The sequence below is a fragment of the Scleropages formosus genome, chromosome 7 (genome assembly GCF_900964775.1).
Source record: "Scleropages formosus chromosome 7, fSclFor1.1, whole genome shotgun sequence".
NCBI lineage: Eukaryota > Metazoa > Chordata > Actinopteri > Osteoglossiformes > Osteoglossidae > Scleropages > Scleropages formosus.
Window position 1 is genome coordinate 21,439,321 of NC_041812.1, and position 18,181 is coordinate 21,457,501.

An 18,181-nucleotide genomic window follows, 5' to 3' on the forward strand; every position below is an offset into this window, starting at 1 on the left:
TTTAATTCTTTACTGCTGCTGGGCCAGATGGCGATGAGAAGTTTATTATGGCAAAAAAAGCCACATCAGCAGACTGTTCTGAAAGGTGTAAAATTGGTAATGGTTCAGGGTTGGGTTGTTGACTGAAGCTGCACATGTTAATCATCATTAACAGCAACAAACCCCTCAGCAGACTATTTTGTATGTTTATGCGAGGAACATGAATATTCTCTTTAAAGGGAGAACTCCTCCTGAGTTTTACCAAAATAAATAGATAAAAAGTCATTTTTTTACAACAGAATTTGTAGAGTAGAATTTCCCTTCTGCAAAATCTTTTCCCCCTCTGATAAAGTCTATAGTTGCTGCACATATTTTCTGGTTCCTTTGTCTTTTGGTTTAAACTATCAGGACACAATTAGTTTATAATGGCACTTTCATTAAAAGGGTACTTTTTCTAGTCACTATGTACTTGTAATGAGTTGTTTTCATTTAACAACTGTAGCGGAGAGCAAAAAGACAAAAGCCATGATTCCTATTCCTCTATATTTAGTCTACATTATTATTTATTATAGTTGCATTTATTTTATGCACACAATGTACTCTTTCAGTTCTCTGGCTTCATATTCAGACATAACTATCTACCTCCTATCTACCTGACAAAGTCCTTCAAGTGTTGAATCTACCCTTCAAAATTATCTTATTAAAAAACTATAAGCGCTTAACTTGTCTTTATTTGCTCAAACTACAGTACAAAACCTGTGTAGGGTAAAATAAGTACAAAATTCAACAACTTCTCAAACCTCCTTTTGCAGCAGTAGCTCAAAGGAATATTTTTTGTTCAAGTTTGTGCATCTCTGAATCTCACATTGCCCTTAAAAAACTACTTCAGCTTGTTGACATTTGAGAACATCAGTTTATTCAGAGCGCTTGGAAGCTCTTGCTGCAACATGTATAAACAGCTGGCGTGTAGACTTCAACTTTGGCCGTTCTTTTCTTTTCAGTTGTAAATGTTCTGGTGGGTCGATGACAATCTTCCAGGTCTGGAGGCCCCAGACCATCATCCTTCCACCACCGTGCCTGGCAGCTGCTATGATGTCCTCATGTCTTCTTGGTGATTTGCAGCATTTGGTTTGGCCCAAGCTTGATGTTGCACTTTATAGATGTACAGTGCCACTCTGGTCCTGTCTGTCCAGACATAAGTGCTGTTGCTTTTCTACCTTTAAAAATAAGATGTGAACACAGTAACAAGTGACTTTGCTGGGACACCACCTATCATGTGCACTTCTTAATCAATATAAGGTTATATTTATCTCCTATGAGGACTAGATGATGGCTAGTTTCACCATAATGTGTAAAGCCATAGCACCTACGTATATTATTATAAGGTACTATTAATTTCTATATAGATGCATGTAGAAGTCCTTATAAAAAAATCTTTTGTTAGAACAGTAAAGGTACATAGTAAATCTATATAGGCAATGAAACATTTAGGTAAACTGCCCAATGCCAAATTGATGTAAAATAGTCATGTGTAATGTAAAAAAAAAAGTCTTATATGGTGTCAGGAAGTCTTATCAAACCATAGAATCATCATATGAACATGTGCTCTGTACTCATTCACTATTGTGAACCTCTTATCGTTGTCAGGGTCATGGTGGCCCGATGTCTGACTTAGGATCACCGAGCACTAGGCAAGGAAGGATCCACCCTGGATGGGATGCCAGTCCGTCGCAGGTTTCTTGTGAAATGTTATGATGAAATTATTTTTAAAAATGATTTTAAAGTAAATTAAAAGCAGGACTGATGGTCTGGTGTTTTGTGTTACTCTGTAAACGGCAGTGTATTAGGGCACTAATTTCACATCAAAACATACACATGAAACAGACGACAGGCTGAGATTCACATATTTCCGCAACCCAAAATACATGCAGGCCCCCTCTCCTGATGGATACCCGTACTAAATGGATGGCACCATATTAGCACTAATTCTATTAGCACTAAATCTTAGCTATTAGACAAACATTGCTCAAGGCATCTGCTGAAACCAGAGCAGGATTTTTTAAAAGCTTATTAGGCCAGCAGGGGACCTCAGTAAAAAAAAAAAAAGGAAATGGAAACAAATGAAGGACTTAAGATTATTACACTTATAATATTATGTCTCATTAAAGGCAGATGGGTGGCGCCCTACACGAGCAAGACAAGGTAGAGCTGGAACCAGAGCCAGACTGGCGTCCGCTCAGCCGGAAATTCATGCTGCAAACAATAAGCCAATTTTTGTGCCAGACCGGGCAGCTCAGAGCTGTCTCAGTGTGTCATGATGCTCAGAACTGGGAAGAGCAATAGATGTGGGTTCATGGTGCATCTCCCAAAGTCTCCATCACGCTGACTGGCTGCGTTTACAGTACGTATTAATTTTATTCCCTAACAAATACTAAAAAAGCACAAATGGTTCTTTTTTCCCCCTTGTCTAATTCTGGCTGCGTTGTTCATTCTCATGTGATAAATCTTCCCGAAACCAGACATTTATGAGTTTACACTTTGCAAATGAAAAGAAGAAAAATAAAATAAATAAAGTCATTTTAAAAAGAAGATACCATCATAAGAAGGCGATGCTAGAAAAGTTCCAGTTGTCAAGCTGCTGAAGGTGAAAAAAAAAACAATTCAAAGAAAATGTTTCAAAATGTGCCAACGAAATGAGGAGAGAAAATATTTTTGGCAGTTTTCAAATGGAAGCATTTCAAGAAAAATGATGTGAACCCGGAATTCAAGGTCTGAAGCTTTACAAGCCATCTAAACACTTGAAAAACAAGCTGTAGTATTTTTACGTACTGCAAGAGTTACAAAGAAGAGTTTTATTCATACTCAGTCCAAATAAAATTGATTAAGACGTTATTCCCGGAAATGTGCTATTGTATTAAATTAAAACTGGTGAAAACAGTGTGTATCCTTCTTGAATTTGCTGATGAATATCATTGTTAATCCAATAATATTGGAATTTACTTAAATCAGCAGACAGAGGAATGCCTAACCTAATTCGTTCTTTAAAACAATGCAAAATGTACATAATGTTTGTAAATACTGATATCAGTATCAAATGTGTGATTTACAGTAATGTGTATGTAAATTCAGTGTGTTTTTGTCTGTATGTGTGCATATATATATATATATATACCAGGGGTACATAGTGCAGTACATAGTGGTGTTACTTTGCATTATGAAGGTCCTGGGTTCAAATTCCTGTTTCTGCTGTAGTACCCTTGATCGAGATACTTACCCATTCATAGAGTAAAAAAACCATCCAGCTGTATATGTGAGTAAATCACTGAAAGAAGCTTGTTGCACAAACCCAACTCTGTAAATTGACTTTGACGAAGGTGCAAAATACAGAGTGATAAAAATAATTAATGAATAATATATATTCTCTGACCTCTGTCTTGACAACAGAACTTTAGATTGCATGGAACAAAACAACTCAGGGATTACTGTTGTGTTAACAGATTTTACTTTTGATGTAGCAAGTTACGGAGTAAGACTGTGAGAGCGGAGAGCATCCAGTCAGCTACGAGTGACAATCTGTTTTTCATACAGACAGACACTCTAAGGTGGGTGAGGTATGAAAAGACCTGTAAAATATTGAAAGCAATTGTCAGTTCAATTTGAAAACAGTGTAAATGTTATAATCTCTAACAGCATCTTTAAGGACAGAAAATGAGTGTATTGCATATATGCATACTGCACTGAAAGGGAATTTACAGTGCCAATTTTTTTTATTTACATATTTACTAACCTGCTTGGTTGTGTCCTTACAAGCACTGGTATGTGTTGGTAAATGATGAAGAGGGCAATATTTTTCTGCTGTACCATATTCTTATGGATTACACTGTTATTACTCGAAACTCGAGTAGTGCATCACTGATGCTCCCCGTTGGACTGGCAGCTGCAGATACAAATGTGACCAGCTGACAACACTTAGAATATGAAAGCTACTTTACCATAAAGCAAAAATTATTGAGCAAAATAACAAAGGTGGAAAATATTGCTCAGAATTCATTAAAATGTGCAAAAATCATAGAGGGCTAATCATACATTAATATCATTCTTGGGCAAAATTTTATTAAAAAGAAAACAACCATTTTTTCAGCTGCTGTTGGCAACATACCAATATTTTTTATAAATGAATGTCTTACCTCAATCACCATATTATTCATAAAAAATAAACATTATTGAGGGTGACGTACAACGACTACAGCAAGGTGTGCCTTTGATTAAAATATATACGGCCTTATTTGTAGACATTATGAATACATGTAACACGAAATGGTACACGTAGATGGACAAGGAGTTTCTCTCTGACAGACGCATCTTTGAAAGCATGTGGGATGCAGAAAAATATCATACTGTTCGTGCAGCAAAGACGGAAGAAAAAAGGGGGAAAAGGAAAAAAATGAAAAATGAAATGAGAAATCGCTGCCATGCATGCAGCAGGGCAGACACTAGAATTTGAAAATTTGATGCATCACTTCTGTGGACGTTGGTTGTATAATGCAAGAGCGAACGAAGCTTGTATTCACATAGATTCCTTATTTTTTGATATCATGCTTCTCATACAATCCACTTTGTATCCAAATTTCAGACGTGTCCTTCATGTGTCCCAGGTAGAAGATAGAAGTTTATTATCCCCAAAAGTCCGTTTCCTTTTAGCAGCGCCATTGCTCTGCCATACATGTGTGTGTTCTTCTCCTGTTTTTGTTGGCTGGAACAGCAACGGAAAATGTTCCTGGCTGTTTCTGGCTTGCAGTCCTTCAGTAGGCACCCAGAAAGGAGAGGAGTTTATGCAGAATCGGCAGGGAAATGTACAGGAGATGCTCAGAGGTGGTGATGGCTCCAGAAGCTGTTTGGAAAGAGAGCAGGACGCAAATTAACAAATAAAAACACATTTTTGACATCATCTTCTTCTGGATTTTCATGGCATATTTGCTACAACTGTGTAACAGATGAGAATTTGCAAGTTCTGATCGCTTTCCTTTCAAAAGAATGACACATAAAGCACAGTAACAGTGCTAAAGTGAGAGGAGCAGCAAGAAAAGAGAACAAAAACATCAAGGAACAGCTGAAAAGAGAAAGTGGGGATTTTTTGAGATTTTTGCCTATCAGTCCCTGTTTTTTTTTTTTTTTGGTGTGAAAATGATACATTTCAGTTTTATACAGGTTTAAGAATTTGTTAAATCCACCTGAATTTTCACATGTATTCATTTATGCATTTGGTCACTCAGTGGTTTTTCCAGTCGCCTTGGCAGTCAAAAGGTCCCGGGTTTGACTCTTACTGCTTTGCTGTAGCAACCGAAAGCAAGATCCCGAAATCAGTAAAACAACACAGCTGCATCAATGTGTGAACCAATGTAAACATCTTACCTTTTCAATTTTCAGTTTTCAATTTATTGTGCTTTACTGGTATGACACATTGTTCACACCTGTATTTCCACAACATCGGTTGAACAATTTTATGAACAGTGTTTTGTAACGGGGGGGTGCGGTGGCGCAGTGGGTTGGACCACAGTCCTGCTCTCCGGTGGGTCTGGGGTTCGAGTCCCGCTTGGGGTGCCTTGTGGCGGACTGGCGTCCCGTCCTGGGTGTGTCCCCCTCCCCTTTCGGCCTTACGCCCTGTGTTACCGGGTAGGCTCCGGTTCCCCGTGACCCCGTATGGGACAAGCGGTTCTGAAAGTGTGTGTGTGTGTGTGTGTGTGTGTTTTGTAACGACAACTTAACTAAACAACACACGAAGAAGTTGCATGGGGGAAAATTGTCAGTTTAATTTTTCATATATCTCTGTGTGTGTGTGTATGTGTGTGTGTGTGTATAGGTTTCCTAAACTAAATATCAAACATCAAATTATTCACACATACATCTCTACAGAATACACACACACACATTTTCAGAACCGCTTGTCCCATACAGGGTCGCAGGGGAACCGGAGCCTACCCGGCAACACAGGGCGTAAGGCCGGAGGGGGAGGGGGACACACCCAGGACGGGACGCCAGTCCATCGCAAGGCACCCCAAGCGGGACTCGAACCCCAGACCCACCAGAGAGCAGGACTGTGGTCCAACCCACTGCACCACCGCGCCCCCTCTCTACAGAATATTCGTATGTATTTATCTTACGATATGATTCCTATTTTATTGCATATGATTTTGTTTTCCTATTTTTCTACATTTAAGAAGGCTCTCGAAATTCACCTCTTTCGGACTCGCTTCTACTCTGATCTCTTAAGCGCACGATGAACATATAAATGTTTACGTTTGATTATTTTGTGAGTTGAAATTGTTGAATCATTGATAAACCTTTATGCATCTACTCATGTGATGTACACTGCTTCATATGATGGATTGTGACAAATAGACTGTACTGTACAATGACGTGTCTGCATCCAAATCTCTCCTCCTGTTGATGCAATGTATGCTTTGTATTGTTCTCTGAGATGTACGTCGCTTTGGAGAAAAGCATCTGCTAAATGAATAAATGTAAATGTTTGTTAGGAGAGGACAAGACCGCAGTGAACACATAGACTTTTCATCCCTTCCCACTCCGCTCTTCATTGCTAACCTTTTAGCGAGCAGGAATAGGTGCTATTTCACACTGGCAGGGACGTCTCCTTGACATGAAGGCTAAGTCACGGAGCTCTCTGCCCAGACTGAGATGACAGGTGTTTATTTGAGGGCCCCGAGACAGTCGGAGCTGATGGTCCCTGTCTGTCACCAAGCTGCAGTGACTCTCTCAATCTTCCACTTCCCCAAGCAGATACCATCATTTCTGCTGGCAGCCACAGCTATGGAACCCTTTAAATATTTATACAAGAGCCCCCAAAGGCCATTTTTCATATTTTCTTGCCCCCTAGTTGAGCTCTTTACATTCACATTTCTCATTGTCCTGTTAGATGAATTGCTGTTTCACACGTGTCTCTCTTTGACCGTATGGAAGCACAGAACTTATAGAAAGTAAATAAATTCATAAGCAAATGTGTGGCTAATTTAAGTGTGTGTGATTGCAATGTAGCAACGTAATGGTATTAAATCTAGCACTGAACTACCGACATGTGGCAATAGCTGGTCTTAGTGTTTGCTCATTAAAATCTGCTCAGCAGATGATCAAGCATTATATGATCACCCTATAGGCCTTGGAATTGAACTGTTCATTACTGGCAACTTTGCATGTTTACTCCACACTTGTGAACTATACGTATCCGTTTTCATGTGGTACTTGAACAACAATGGGAGAGTCAGAGAACTGCTGAACAGACAGTAAATGTTCCTTCACGCAGGCAACAATTATTGAGCTCAATGTCTGCGACTGAAGCAAAATCTGTGCAATGGTTTTAGCCTTTTTTGTCATGTTAATGGATTTTTTTGTCTTGTCTAGTTAATCTAAGAAGTGAGTCCCAAATACTAAATACAGTTTTCCCATTCCACTTCTTTCCTGAAAAACCCTTCATGAAGTGAACTGTCCTAAATCGAAGACGTAATTACCGTTACTTTCAAGGACAAAAATTTTATGTGTTCCTGAACCCCAAAACTGGCACATTTATAACAGCCAAGGAGGATAGCTGGGAGCGTAATGGTTAGTGCTACTGCCTTTGGCTGCAGAAGTCATAGGTTCAATTCCCCCTCTGGTTGAAGTACTCTTGAATAAGATAATTACTCTAGTAAAATTACCCAGCTGTATAAATGGGTAAGTAATTATAACCTTAACGTTGTAAGTCACTTTGGAGAAAAGCATTAGCTAAATGAACAAATATAAATACATCCAAATCCTATTAAAACTGACACAGTTAACACTAATTATCAAACAACAAAAAATGCAGTTTCCTTTCATTAATAACTCTATAAAACTCTGTCTGCTTGCCTGCACTCCTTCATAGTTGATATGTACACTTAAAAAACATATATACTTATAGTCCTGAAGATGTATGCATCATTTAACTTTTTTATGCAACAAAAAAAAAAAAAAAACAGCAAAGACAAAACAAATTAATGAAAACAATGCAAATGAATTCACACTCACTGAACATGATCAAATCAGATTATAACAGACGAAACCAGCCAATAGAGGGCTGATGGAGGTTGGGAAGTTAACACAAGCCAAACTAAAACTGAGAAGAAGCTCACATTTTGGCTCAGGTTCCATGTCACTCCGGTGTCAGGAGGCACGCAAAACCCAAATTCAGTTCTTGTAAATATGCAGAAAGACCAATTAGGGGTGTGAAATGAAACTACTGATAAATCTGAATTCTCAAAAACCTAAATGGGTGTATCTCAGAAACTGAGTGTATACTAAAAAAATCCTGTTCACTAAAGTCAGTACCTTAGGTACAACACTACAGCAGTCCCCACATTCTCCACGACAAACTCCCCTGTAATAAGCCATGTCTTCTAAGAGAGTTTAGAAAGCCATATGAAACAGAAAGTCCATTTACTGAAGGTTATTTAGAGGCAATAATCTGTGAGCTTAGTCGTGTCTTTTCAGAAAGGACACCTTTGGATCAAACAGGTGTTTCACTCTATGCCACACATATTAAGGGATCCTTTCACAACGGAAATGTTCTTGTGAATGTAAAAAACAGTTTCTTGAGAAAAGAAGAGATGATGTTACAGAAACAAGGCCAAGACAAAATACCGTCCGCAGATCTGAATTTCATAGCCATTCTTTTATCAGAGAACAGCAGAAAGCTAGGTACACAAGATGGGTATCATAGTAGATGCTAATATCTGATCCTCTCTGTAACTTTCTTACACACTTTCTTATATAGTTGGCAAAAGTGACATGCGCTTTGAAGGTTTAAGCTCATTGTCAACCGGAGGATTTCAGTGTAATCGGGTGATGGATGTTAAAAGGGAAACTGACTTGGGTGGATGGAAGAGGCGTGAGCAGTTGGGAGAGGGTTGGAGCGAGGGGCAGAAAAGGATTCAAGAACAATACACTGTGTCTGTGGCAAGACAATACTTTAGAACAAATCTGATTTTGGAAAGAGACAAAAGCTGGAGAATAAAGCCATGGAACAGTTGGTGCTGAGGAGTGACTCAAGGAATAGATAAAATGCAAGAACAAGGGCAGAGAGAAACCCAATGAAAGACAAGCCGCTCGTTTTTGGGGGCTATTGAGCTAACAAAGGCGTACTCTTCCGACCGTAGGCCGGCTTTGTTCGACAATCTAAAAAGAGGAGGAAAACGCGTTTTCTTACGTCAGGAAGCGCGGCAAAAGAAAAATGAAAACAAAGCCACAGACAAAAAGCAAAGAAAGGCAAAGGTATTGTCAAATACTTCAGTCAGAGTCCCAGCCGCCGCAGTCAGGGATGCGTGGTGCTCCCCGATTAGCCCACGTTAGTGTAAAGCGGTAAACTGGCGGGGGTTCTTAGGGCCCACAGCCACTTTTTCACGACCCGTTTGCTCTTTCATGAGATCGACTGTGCCTCCTCGGTGCACTCAAGTAAATACTGTTCTCTGATGAGTCATCCCCCACCCCGATTCCCTCTGCTCCCCTCCTCTGTCAAAGGCCTTGCTCGGAGGAGTTGGCATCCGGAGCGCCAGTATTCTCCTCACGCAATCGCAGCCTCTGTCACTTGTTCCGTCGAGCGCCTTGGCAAAGGCACAAGCGTGGGGGATGTGCCACTGTTGAGGTTCAGGGTTGGAGGGGAGGAGTAGTGTCTCTTTTTGCCGAAGCACACGGACAGGTGCCCGTGACTGGGGGTGTGAGGGTATTATCATACCACACGCTCTTGTGAACCCCTCTGATTCCAGGAGAATGTCCTTTCCTGCCATTTGAACACCTTTATTTTTCCCCCAGAACTGGGTTATGATCTGATTCATTTGCATTCACGCTGAAAAGAATGGTTTTGTCCTGGGTATCTTGATGTGCGCCCCTGCTTTTCAGCAACTGGCTGTTGACTTTGATTTAAAGAATCAGTTCAATCATGATAGTGACTAAATTGCTCTTTGTTTGTGAATCGATGAGTGTGTGTGTGTGTGTGTGTGTGTGTGTGTGTGTGTGTGTATGTGTGTGTGTGTGTGTGTGTGTGTGTGTGTGTGGCTTACCTACGATGCACTGGTGCCACATTCAGGGCGTATCCTCCGTTAGGCATACACCCAGTGATTCCGGAATAGGCTTGTTAGTCTATACTTGGTGTTCCCTTGTAAATACACTTTGTGGATGACGATAGTGTTTAATTTTCTAGAAGAAGAATTAACATTTGATCTGCATTATAACTCATTCAAATTTTGGAATTTCTAACCAGTTCTTTGGAGCCACTTAGAGAGCGCTACATGAAATATCAAAATATTGACAGAGCCTTTGAAATATTGCAACATCCTGCCCCTTTTATGTGTTAGGATGAATTTGAAATTTCGCAGTAAACTTCTTCTGTGTTGCTGTGACCCAATGTTGTTCCGTTAATCAGTAAAGAAGAAATAAACCTCCATTGGCCTGTGAAGGACCAGGGCTTATCTATGAACTGCATGCGGCAATTCCTTCTCAAATTAACTGTTCGAATTACGGCCAAATGGCATTGTGTATAATGGAATATTCATGCGTCGTACGGAGTTGTTTTACCCCTTGGGAAACTACTGAAAAGGGCAGTCTGCAAAATTCTTAAACGTGATGAACATAAAGGTCTCTTCCTAAACTCTAGTAGACAATATAGCCATATTCAGAACTTAAAAGTCATTGCTGGTAAGGCAGTATATCTCCTAGATGGAACATAAAACGTGTTATGTTACCTTGGTCTCCTGGAATATAATTCCATGTTTTCTGTGATTGAGGAGAGAAGTTCATTACTTTTACTATATACACCAAATGCACCTTAGACAACAATAACAACTTCTGTGCGTGTGTATGGTGTAAAATTAAATTAAAAATTAATAACAACTGTGATGAATCATAAATCAGCACTGATGTAGTCTGAAAGGAGGCGGCATAGCGGTCTGTCCCGTAGGAGGTACCACATTCAAATCCCTGTTCCAGCTGTAGTTTGAGCAAGGTCCCTATCTTAAACTGAAAGAGTAAAAATTACACAGCCGTATCGATGGGTAAATCACTGTAATGGTGTGCAAACTATACATTTTAGTTCGCTTTAGAAAAAAGGTGGTAGCCAAATGAATAAATAATAAAGCCCAATGTCACAAGAGATCACAACAATAGGCTGGAAAACATTCTATTTAGTCCAAGTGCACTGCAAAATCTAGCTCACTGTGTGCCTGTTGCAGCGGTTTCACCTTCCAAATCATGGACACAAGTTACACCACAGGAAGTTTGACCACACAATGAATCCTGCTGCTCCAATACTCCTAGGTAATAAAGCGACAGCAGGAAGGCGGCCAGAGGAGCACCAAGGAGACTTGGCTTCCTGAATCCGATGGTTGCAAACCAATAACGGCCGTGCAACATCCTAAAAAAGACTAGGTCACTAAATTCGAAAGAAAATAAAAAGATGCGGAGTGAGACTTTGTGTTCAATTTTGACAACAGTTGGATGCTTGTTCCTGTAGCAGGAGCAGAAAGGTATCCACACCATAATGTAGGATAGTACAAAGAATCAATGCAATTCAATATAACCGTGCACTTACCCTCAGGATGAGTGTACTATCTATCTATCTATCTATCTATCTATCTATCTATCTATCTATCTATCTACTGTTCAGTCTTTTGACATCCAGAGACAGTCATCACTTATCTGGTCCGCAGTTATTAGTTACTTATCATTAATTGGTGCAGATTTTCATTTAATCATTTTGCAACATGGAGCCTAGGCTGGCAACATCCAATCCGCTGCGATAACCTGACACCCCAATTTAGAATTGCTCCTGTGTGAGAGAGGCCGTCACATGCACTGCGTGTAGCCTTGCTATGGCCTTGCTCGCATGCTCACATGCGTTTGTGCTCTCAGTTTTGTACCACTGTGCTTTAAATTTCTAGTTAAGCATTTTTATTTTTTTTTTTAATGAAATGGTACCTTATGTTCCTCCATACACACCATCACAGTAAATTTATTTTATAAAATTGTACTTTTCATAGGGGGTGCGGTGGCGCAGTGGGTTGGACCACGGTCCTGCTGTCCGGTGGGTCTGGGGTTCGAGTCCCGCTTGGGGTGCCTTGCGACGGACTGGCGTCCCGTCCTGGGTGTGTCCCCTCCCCCTCCGGCCTTATGCCCTGTGTTACCGGGTAGGCTCCGGTTCCCCGTGACCCCGTATGGGACAAGCGGTTCTGAAAATGTGTGTGTGTGTGTGTGTGTGTGTGTGTGTATTTTTCATAAATGTTAGATATACAATATTATTACTAATTGTTGTTTACATAATACTATTGTGTTACACAAGTGATATTAGGGATGGTTTATTGTGATTTTAGGTGAACTTGGAATGGACTTACAGGATTTTTCTCCCCATAAGGAATAATGGAATCTGAGACGTTAGTCTGTGCAGTGGAATGGCATCATCCAATTTCTCGAAATTCAGCACGTCTCTAGATACAAATTAGGACCACGCAACAGGAAGAAATGGCAGGTTTAATGTTATTTTGTTGCCATCAAAGAAATTAATTTTAATCTATCTAGCTAGTCTATGGGGGGGGGGGGGGGGGGGGGGTTGCCTGGTGCCTCGCTGTGTGGCGGGTCTAGGGTTCAAGTCCTACTTTGGGTGTGCGGCGATTCCCTGGTTCTCCCCCTGTGTGTGCCTCCCTTGCCATGCGGATGAAGGACCTGGCAGCCCACTTTCATTCCACCCTTGCCCTAAGAACCACACGAGTGGTCCTTATGGGTCAGGTTTGGCTCGGTGGCACCGACGACATTCTAGTACATTCCGCAACTCCATGCACGGTTCTGTTGCTGACACGAAAGTAGCAAACACACATCTGGTAGTGCATGAAAAGCCTCACTGGTGAGCATACAACAGGGTTATTCGGCAAGCCCAAACCTGCGAGCTTCAGTGGAGCTCATTTGATGAGAAACAAGGCAGCAGTGGCTGTTCAGCGGGACCTTACATGGCCACTGCAATTCTCGAGTGTTGTGTCCACAGTGCTGCAGCTCTTATCCTAGAGAAAAGGCCTCCTTGACTAATCACTGGCTCTTCTTACGAGCAAAACAGAATATTCTCATCCTCTTTGTAAAGCGTGTGGAGGAGGCATTAATGCAGGCATCCAATCAGACTGAGTCCTCACCCGCTGCCAACACTGCAGAGAAATATGTTCATGCTTTCACAGGTGATGGGTGTGCGGCAGATACCAGACAAAACTGGATATACATTGCCCTATTAAGCTGATCTTTTCAAGGAAAGTGTGCTTGTGTATGTGTGTGTGTGTGTGTTTATCTATATGTATTAAACTTGGGGGGGCAATAAATATTCTCAAATGAAGAAATACAGTAATTTGTAATTTCATTTCACCTAACATGGCGGTTATCAACACATTTTTTGCCCAGAGAAAAAAGCCTAAAGACACTAAGTTTGACAGTCAAGAAGTCACAGAAGGATCCTGCTGTTGTACAACAAATAATGGAAGACATAAATTCTCAAATAATCATCCAGTAACAGCCAGCTGAATAAATGGACTCGAATATAAGCTCCACTTCAAATAAGCAATGGATCATTACAACTATAATTTAAAATAAATGCAATTGCTTGACAAGCGGTTCTGAAAATGTGTGTGTGTGTGTACTATTAATTACAATAATAAAAATGTTTGAGAGTGCTATCTCATCCCTTTTCTATATTTTTTTTAATAATTGCACCTGAGCTTGTTCTTTAATTTTGTCACTGAGGTGAGAGGCTTTTTATATAACAATAACCATTATTATTATTATTATTATTATTATTATTATTATTATTATTATTATTATTATTATTATTATTATTAGTCAAAGGGGTGCGGTGGCGCAGTGGGTTGGACCACAGTCCTGCTCTCCGGTGGGTCTGGGGTTCGAGTCCCGCTTGGGGTGCCTTGCGACGGACTGGCATCCCGTCCTGGGTGTGTCCCCTTCCCCTCCGGCCTTACGCCCTGTGTTGCCGGGTAGGCTCCGGTTCCCCGTGACCCCGTATGGGACAAGCGGTTCTGAAAATGTGTGTGTGTGTGTATTATTAGTCACAGCTATGCAGAAAGGCACAGCGAGGCACACACGCGTTGCCATTAGGAGCCTGTTCCTTGCAACACCTCGAGGTGTCGCTGTGGCTCTTTCACTCACCCGTCGCGTGTTGCTGCCGGAGGATGGCCGCGCTGCCAGGACGCGGTGAGGTCGACGATTTCTCCGCAGAGGCCGCCGCCGCCGCCGTCGAGGTGACTGAGAGGGGCTCCGCTCCGGCCGGCTGCTGCGGCGCTCGGGCTTTCCCCTGCGCGGGTCCCGAGGTGCTCCGGCCGCCGGGGGCGCTGTTGGCGTTCCTCAGGGGCCACCTGTTCTGGATGTGAGAAACGGCTTCCTCGGCCAGCATGCCGTCGCGCGGGGTCACGCGCAGCGCGGCCCGCGCCCTGTGTTCCTGAGTCTCGTCGGCGCCGTTGCCCAGCACGCGGCACTCGTACACGCCCTCGTCCAGCGCGCGCACGTGCGACAGGCGAAGCCGATGCGAGATGGCGTTGCCCTGCACGCGAACGGTCTGCAGAAAACGGGAAAGACGCGGAGTGCTTTCTTTAGAAAAAATAAATAAGTAAGTAAATAAATAAAGAAATAAATAAATAAGTGGGAGCGCTCATGTCAACATTTCGCCCCCCCCCCCATCTTGTTTCATGTGCGTAATGAAAGCTGCACATTTGACATTTACAGGAAGAAAAACCATCCTGGTGAAAAATATTTTCTTTTTTTTCCACATCTGAGTGCACGCCAGGTGAAGTTATAATATATAAGTAGTTAAACGAAGAACGCAGATAAAGATTCCAGTTCTAAACATACAGTTTTGTAATATATATATATATATATATGTATTATTGTTTTTATAATAATAAGAATAATAATTATTATTGCTGTTGTGACATGAGGAACTTCTTCAAATAACTGCATAAACAAGAAAAAAATACTCACACTTATTTTTATAGCGTCCCTGGGAGCGATCTAGAACCAAAATGCATCACATATTACTAAGAGACATACGTAGGGATAATACACTTGAGGACACACATTACGACGCAGGCAATTCCGTTGCACAACTACTTGGTACCATGGACAGCAACAGTCAAAAGAATGTCAATTATGCATTCATGACCAGCTATGATAATGAGCGCGCGCGCGCGCGTGTGGTGTGTGTGTGTGTGTGTGTGTGTGTGTGTGTGGTTGGGGGCGGCAGGGGTTGTTCTTTGCAAACACCAAAACTATTGCTGGGATGAAAAAAAGGGAATGCAATATCATGGCAAATAAACAGTTTTTGACAAGTTGAGTGTAGTAACCCCGTGGCACTGTCCGCCCACACACACCGAATGCGTGTCTGCTATGTTTTATATATTCTCCCCCCCCATACGCGCTTCATGGAAGGACTGGGTGCCGCAGCTGCTAAGGCAGCTACTGGTGTTTTGCTCATGCCTTTGCTCATCTAACTGACAGGCAGAGGAAAGCAACCTTATTGTTTCTTTTTTTTTTTTATTTTTTTACCTTCACTCTGCTGGCCGGTGCGATCACGTGTAGCTCGTGCGCCAGGTCCCTCGCGCTGGGCTCCTTCAGGTACCACCACTGGATCTCCAGGGACAACGGCCCAGCTCCCACGGCCCGGAAGGCGCACGGCATCTCAATGTCCTCCCCCTCAGAGACACTCACATCTTTCGGCACTTCAGTAAATGCCGCTAACGGGAGGGGTGGTGGTGATGGGTGGCGGGGGGGGGGGGGGGTCATCATATAATTTAACGCAAGCAGTGGTAATCAAGGGGTTATAAACTGACACCCTTCAAACGGACCTTACTTGCACATCAGCATCATTTGCACAGAGAGCAATAAATATCTGAACATACTGAAACATCTGATAGCATAAGGCGGAAAACTCTAGCGTAGCCTTTAGCTTCGGATCTATACACAATCCTGACCTTTATGAAAACGCATCCATAAGTTGTTGTATAAAGCTCTATACACACAGGACCTTAATCGTATAATCTAGGCGTGTTTTGGCAGTCAGGGCGCATATCATTATGTGTGCATTTAGTGCGTCGGGATTTTATGGAACCTGTAAGAGTCGCAGTGCATTGAAATTGTAAGACATAGATATATACTCCATATATATACTATATATAACATTTTCCACACTGATGGCATATAAATACGTAATGTGCATGTCACAATGTACATGTATGGCTGTCAGTCATATAATGTTGCTGAAGGTTATGTTTCTATGCGGTTGACACATGATGATCGCAGTATTAGTACATATACTTTACATTTGCTGTCACAGCCGAGCTCTACGCTTTTAGGTGAGGAGGTGCTGGTCAGCGTCTGCCATTTAATTTATACATCACATCTAGTTACTCACACGAGAAACAAACTGTTGCAAAAGCAGTGGCGCACAAAAATACTTGACTACGAGTAGAAAAAATGCAGCTGTTTGCCTAAAAAGCTCGTAAAGCTCCAAATTCCTTAAAACATCTTGCGGAAAGAAGGGATTTATATCCTTCCCGTTGTCAGTCTATGGAAGCAAAGAAAACTCATAGTTCATATATATATATATGGTGACGTATACTTACCATTCACGTACAACAGTAGCGGCGCATTTATCATGAGATAACAAATCACGCCGTGAAATCTCTGTTTTCCCATCTCATAAATGCGGTGTTTAGATGAAAAAACAAGTAATTGTGTTCATTCGAGCCCTGACATGGACATTTCCTCTATGGGCAAAGGGCAGTCTCATTTGCTTTGGCGTTTCGCTGTGTTTGTATTAGAAGTGATATGTTTTCAGGGCTATTTTCCCAGGTGCGCGCGATACTCCGCGCGATCGCAGTGAAATACTCCCCTCAGGACCAGAATAAGTAATATCCAGAGGTTTCCAGCGCAAAACGCGCACAGATGCGTCAGTTGTCGGCTTCTTCTCTGCACTGCAATAACTGTTGTTGTTATTATTATTATTATTATTATTCCCTTCAGCGCGAGATTCCTTTCCCGGTTTCCTTCAAGCTACAAGAGAACTTCTTCTTCCCCTCTGTGCGAAAGATGCGCATTCTGGTGTCCGGAGAAAGGCGCGTTTCCGCGGGCTCCGCTCCACCACCCATCCCCGAAGCTCCCCGCTGAGGATCCCGCGACGAAGCCGATATTCCCTCCCCCCCCCCGTCCGACGGAGCCCGGGGGATCAGGAAACGCTCCGCGCCGCTGTGAGAGGACGTGTCTGCTCCGTATCTGCACGCATTGCACTAAGAGCTGCTCGAGAGTTGGCGTTTCAGGCACGCGGGGCTCACTTTGCGCGTGTCCGCGAGCGCGTGCGCGCGTGTGCATGTGCGCGTGCCGCTCCAGAGGGAAGTGGAAGCCGCGCATCCTGTTTTTCGGGTGTTCGGTCAGCCGGCGAGGAAACCCTTTAACAAGTGACGGCCAACCTCAAAGCCATCGCAAAAGCAACCAATCAAACAAACAAACAAACAAATAAATAAACAGTATGTAACTTAGGACAATTGCTATATAGGCTACGGTTTTATTTCCAGGGAGAGCAGAGAGATCTGAAAGCGGCCCAGTACAGTAACATCGTAAGGAACTATTTCATTTAACACAACAAGCAGAGATTATCATGCTCTTTTTGTGACTTACATTCTGTATGACGATTAATGACTTCGTCTTTTTTAAGTAATAATGATATCTGTATGCTACTGACAAACTGTGCTATATATGTGGCACAATTTTTTTTTTTTAAGTAACACATTCACAAATGAAGGCAATTACCACCCTGGCATACTGTCGGGGTATTTCCCTCCTGCCACTTTCATCCAATTCTGTGAGAAGCTGCTTTTTTTTCAAATTGTATCCTCTGTGGATTTCTAAAGATTGCTTAATGCTGCTTCAGAAGACAGGAACGCGCGCATCTCGTGCAATTCTTACGATAAACACAGCTGGGGGAGCAGAAAGAGCACAATTTAACAACAGCACTAAAAGGAGAAAAAAAAAAAAAAGTTGTACTACTTTGAATAAAAGAAAAATTAATAACAGGACAGTGGGAGAGGTAAAGGATCACCCAGAATCCTGAAAGAGCCCACGCACAATCTACGCCCTGCCATCACAT

General features: G+C 42.0%; 1 protein-coding gene across 1 annotated transcript; it reads right to left on the reverse strand.

Moving 5' to 3' along the window:
* Positions 1-4,192: 4,192 nt before the first annotated feature.
* LOC108926222 (V-set and transmembrane domain-containing protein 2B-like) lies at positions 4,193-17,307 on the reverse strand. The gene is made up of 5 exons (XM_018738812.2): positions 16,662-17,307; positions 15,586-15,773; positions 15,022-15,051; positions 14,194-14,599; positions 4,193-4,870 (listed from the first exon to the last, which is right to left on the reverse strand). Exons 1-5 carry the CDS (start codon positions 16,732-16,734, stop codon positions 4,782-4,784), a joined length of 786 nt encoding a protein of 261 aa, XP_018594328.2. The 5' UTR covers positions 16,735-17,307; the 3' UTR covers positions 4,193-4,781.
* Between the last annotated feature and the right edge of the window lie 874 nt (positions 17,308-18,181).

Excerpts from the sequence above, each read along its gene's own strand:
- LOC108926222 (XM_018738812.2), bottom strand. The coding sequence starts at position 16,734 with ATGGGAAAACAGAGATTTCACGGCGTGATTTGTTATCTCATGATAAAT. Across the intron at positions 15,052-15,585 it reads CACCGGCCAGCAGAGTGAAG|ATCGCTCCCAGGGACGCTAT; the intron begins GTAAAAAAATAA and ends TTTTGGTTCTAG. Across the intron at positions 4,871-14,193 it reads CCGGCAGCAACACGCGACGG|CTTCTGGAGCCATCACCACC; the intron begins GTGAGTGAAAGA and ends CTTTCCAAACAG.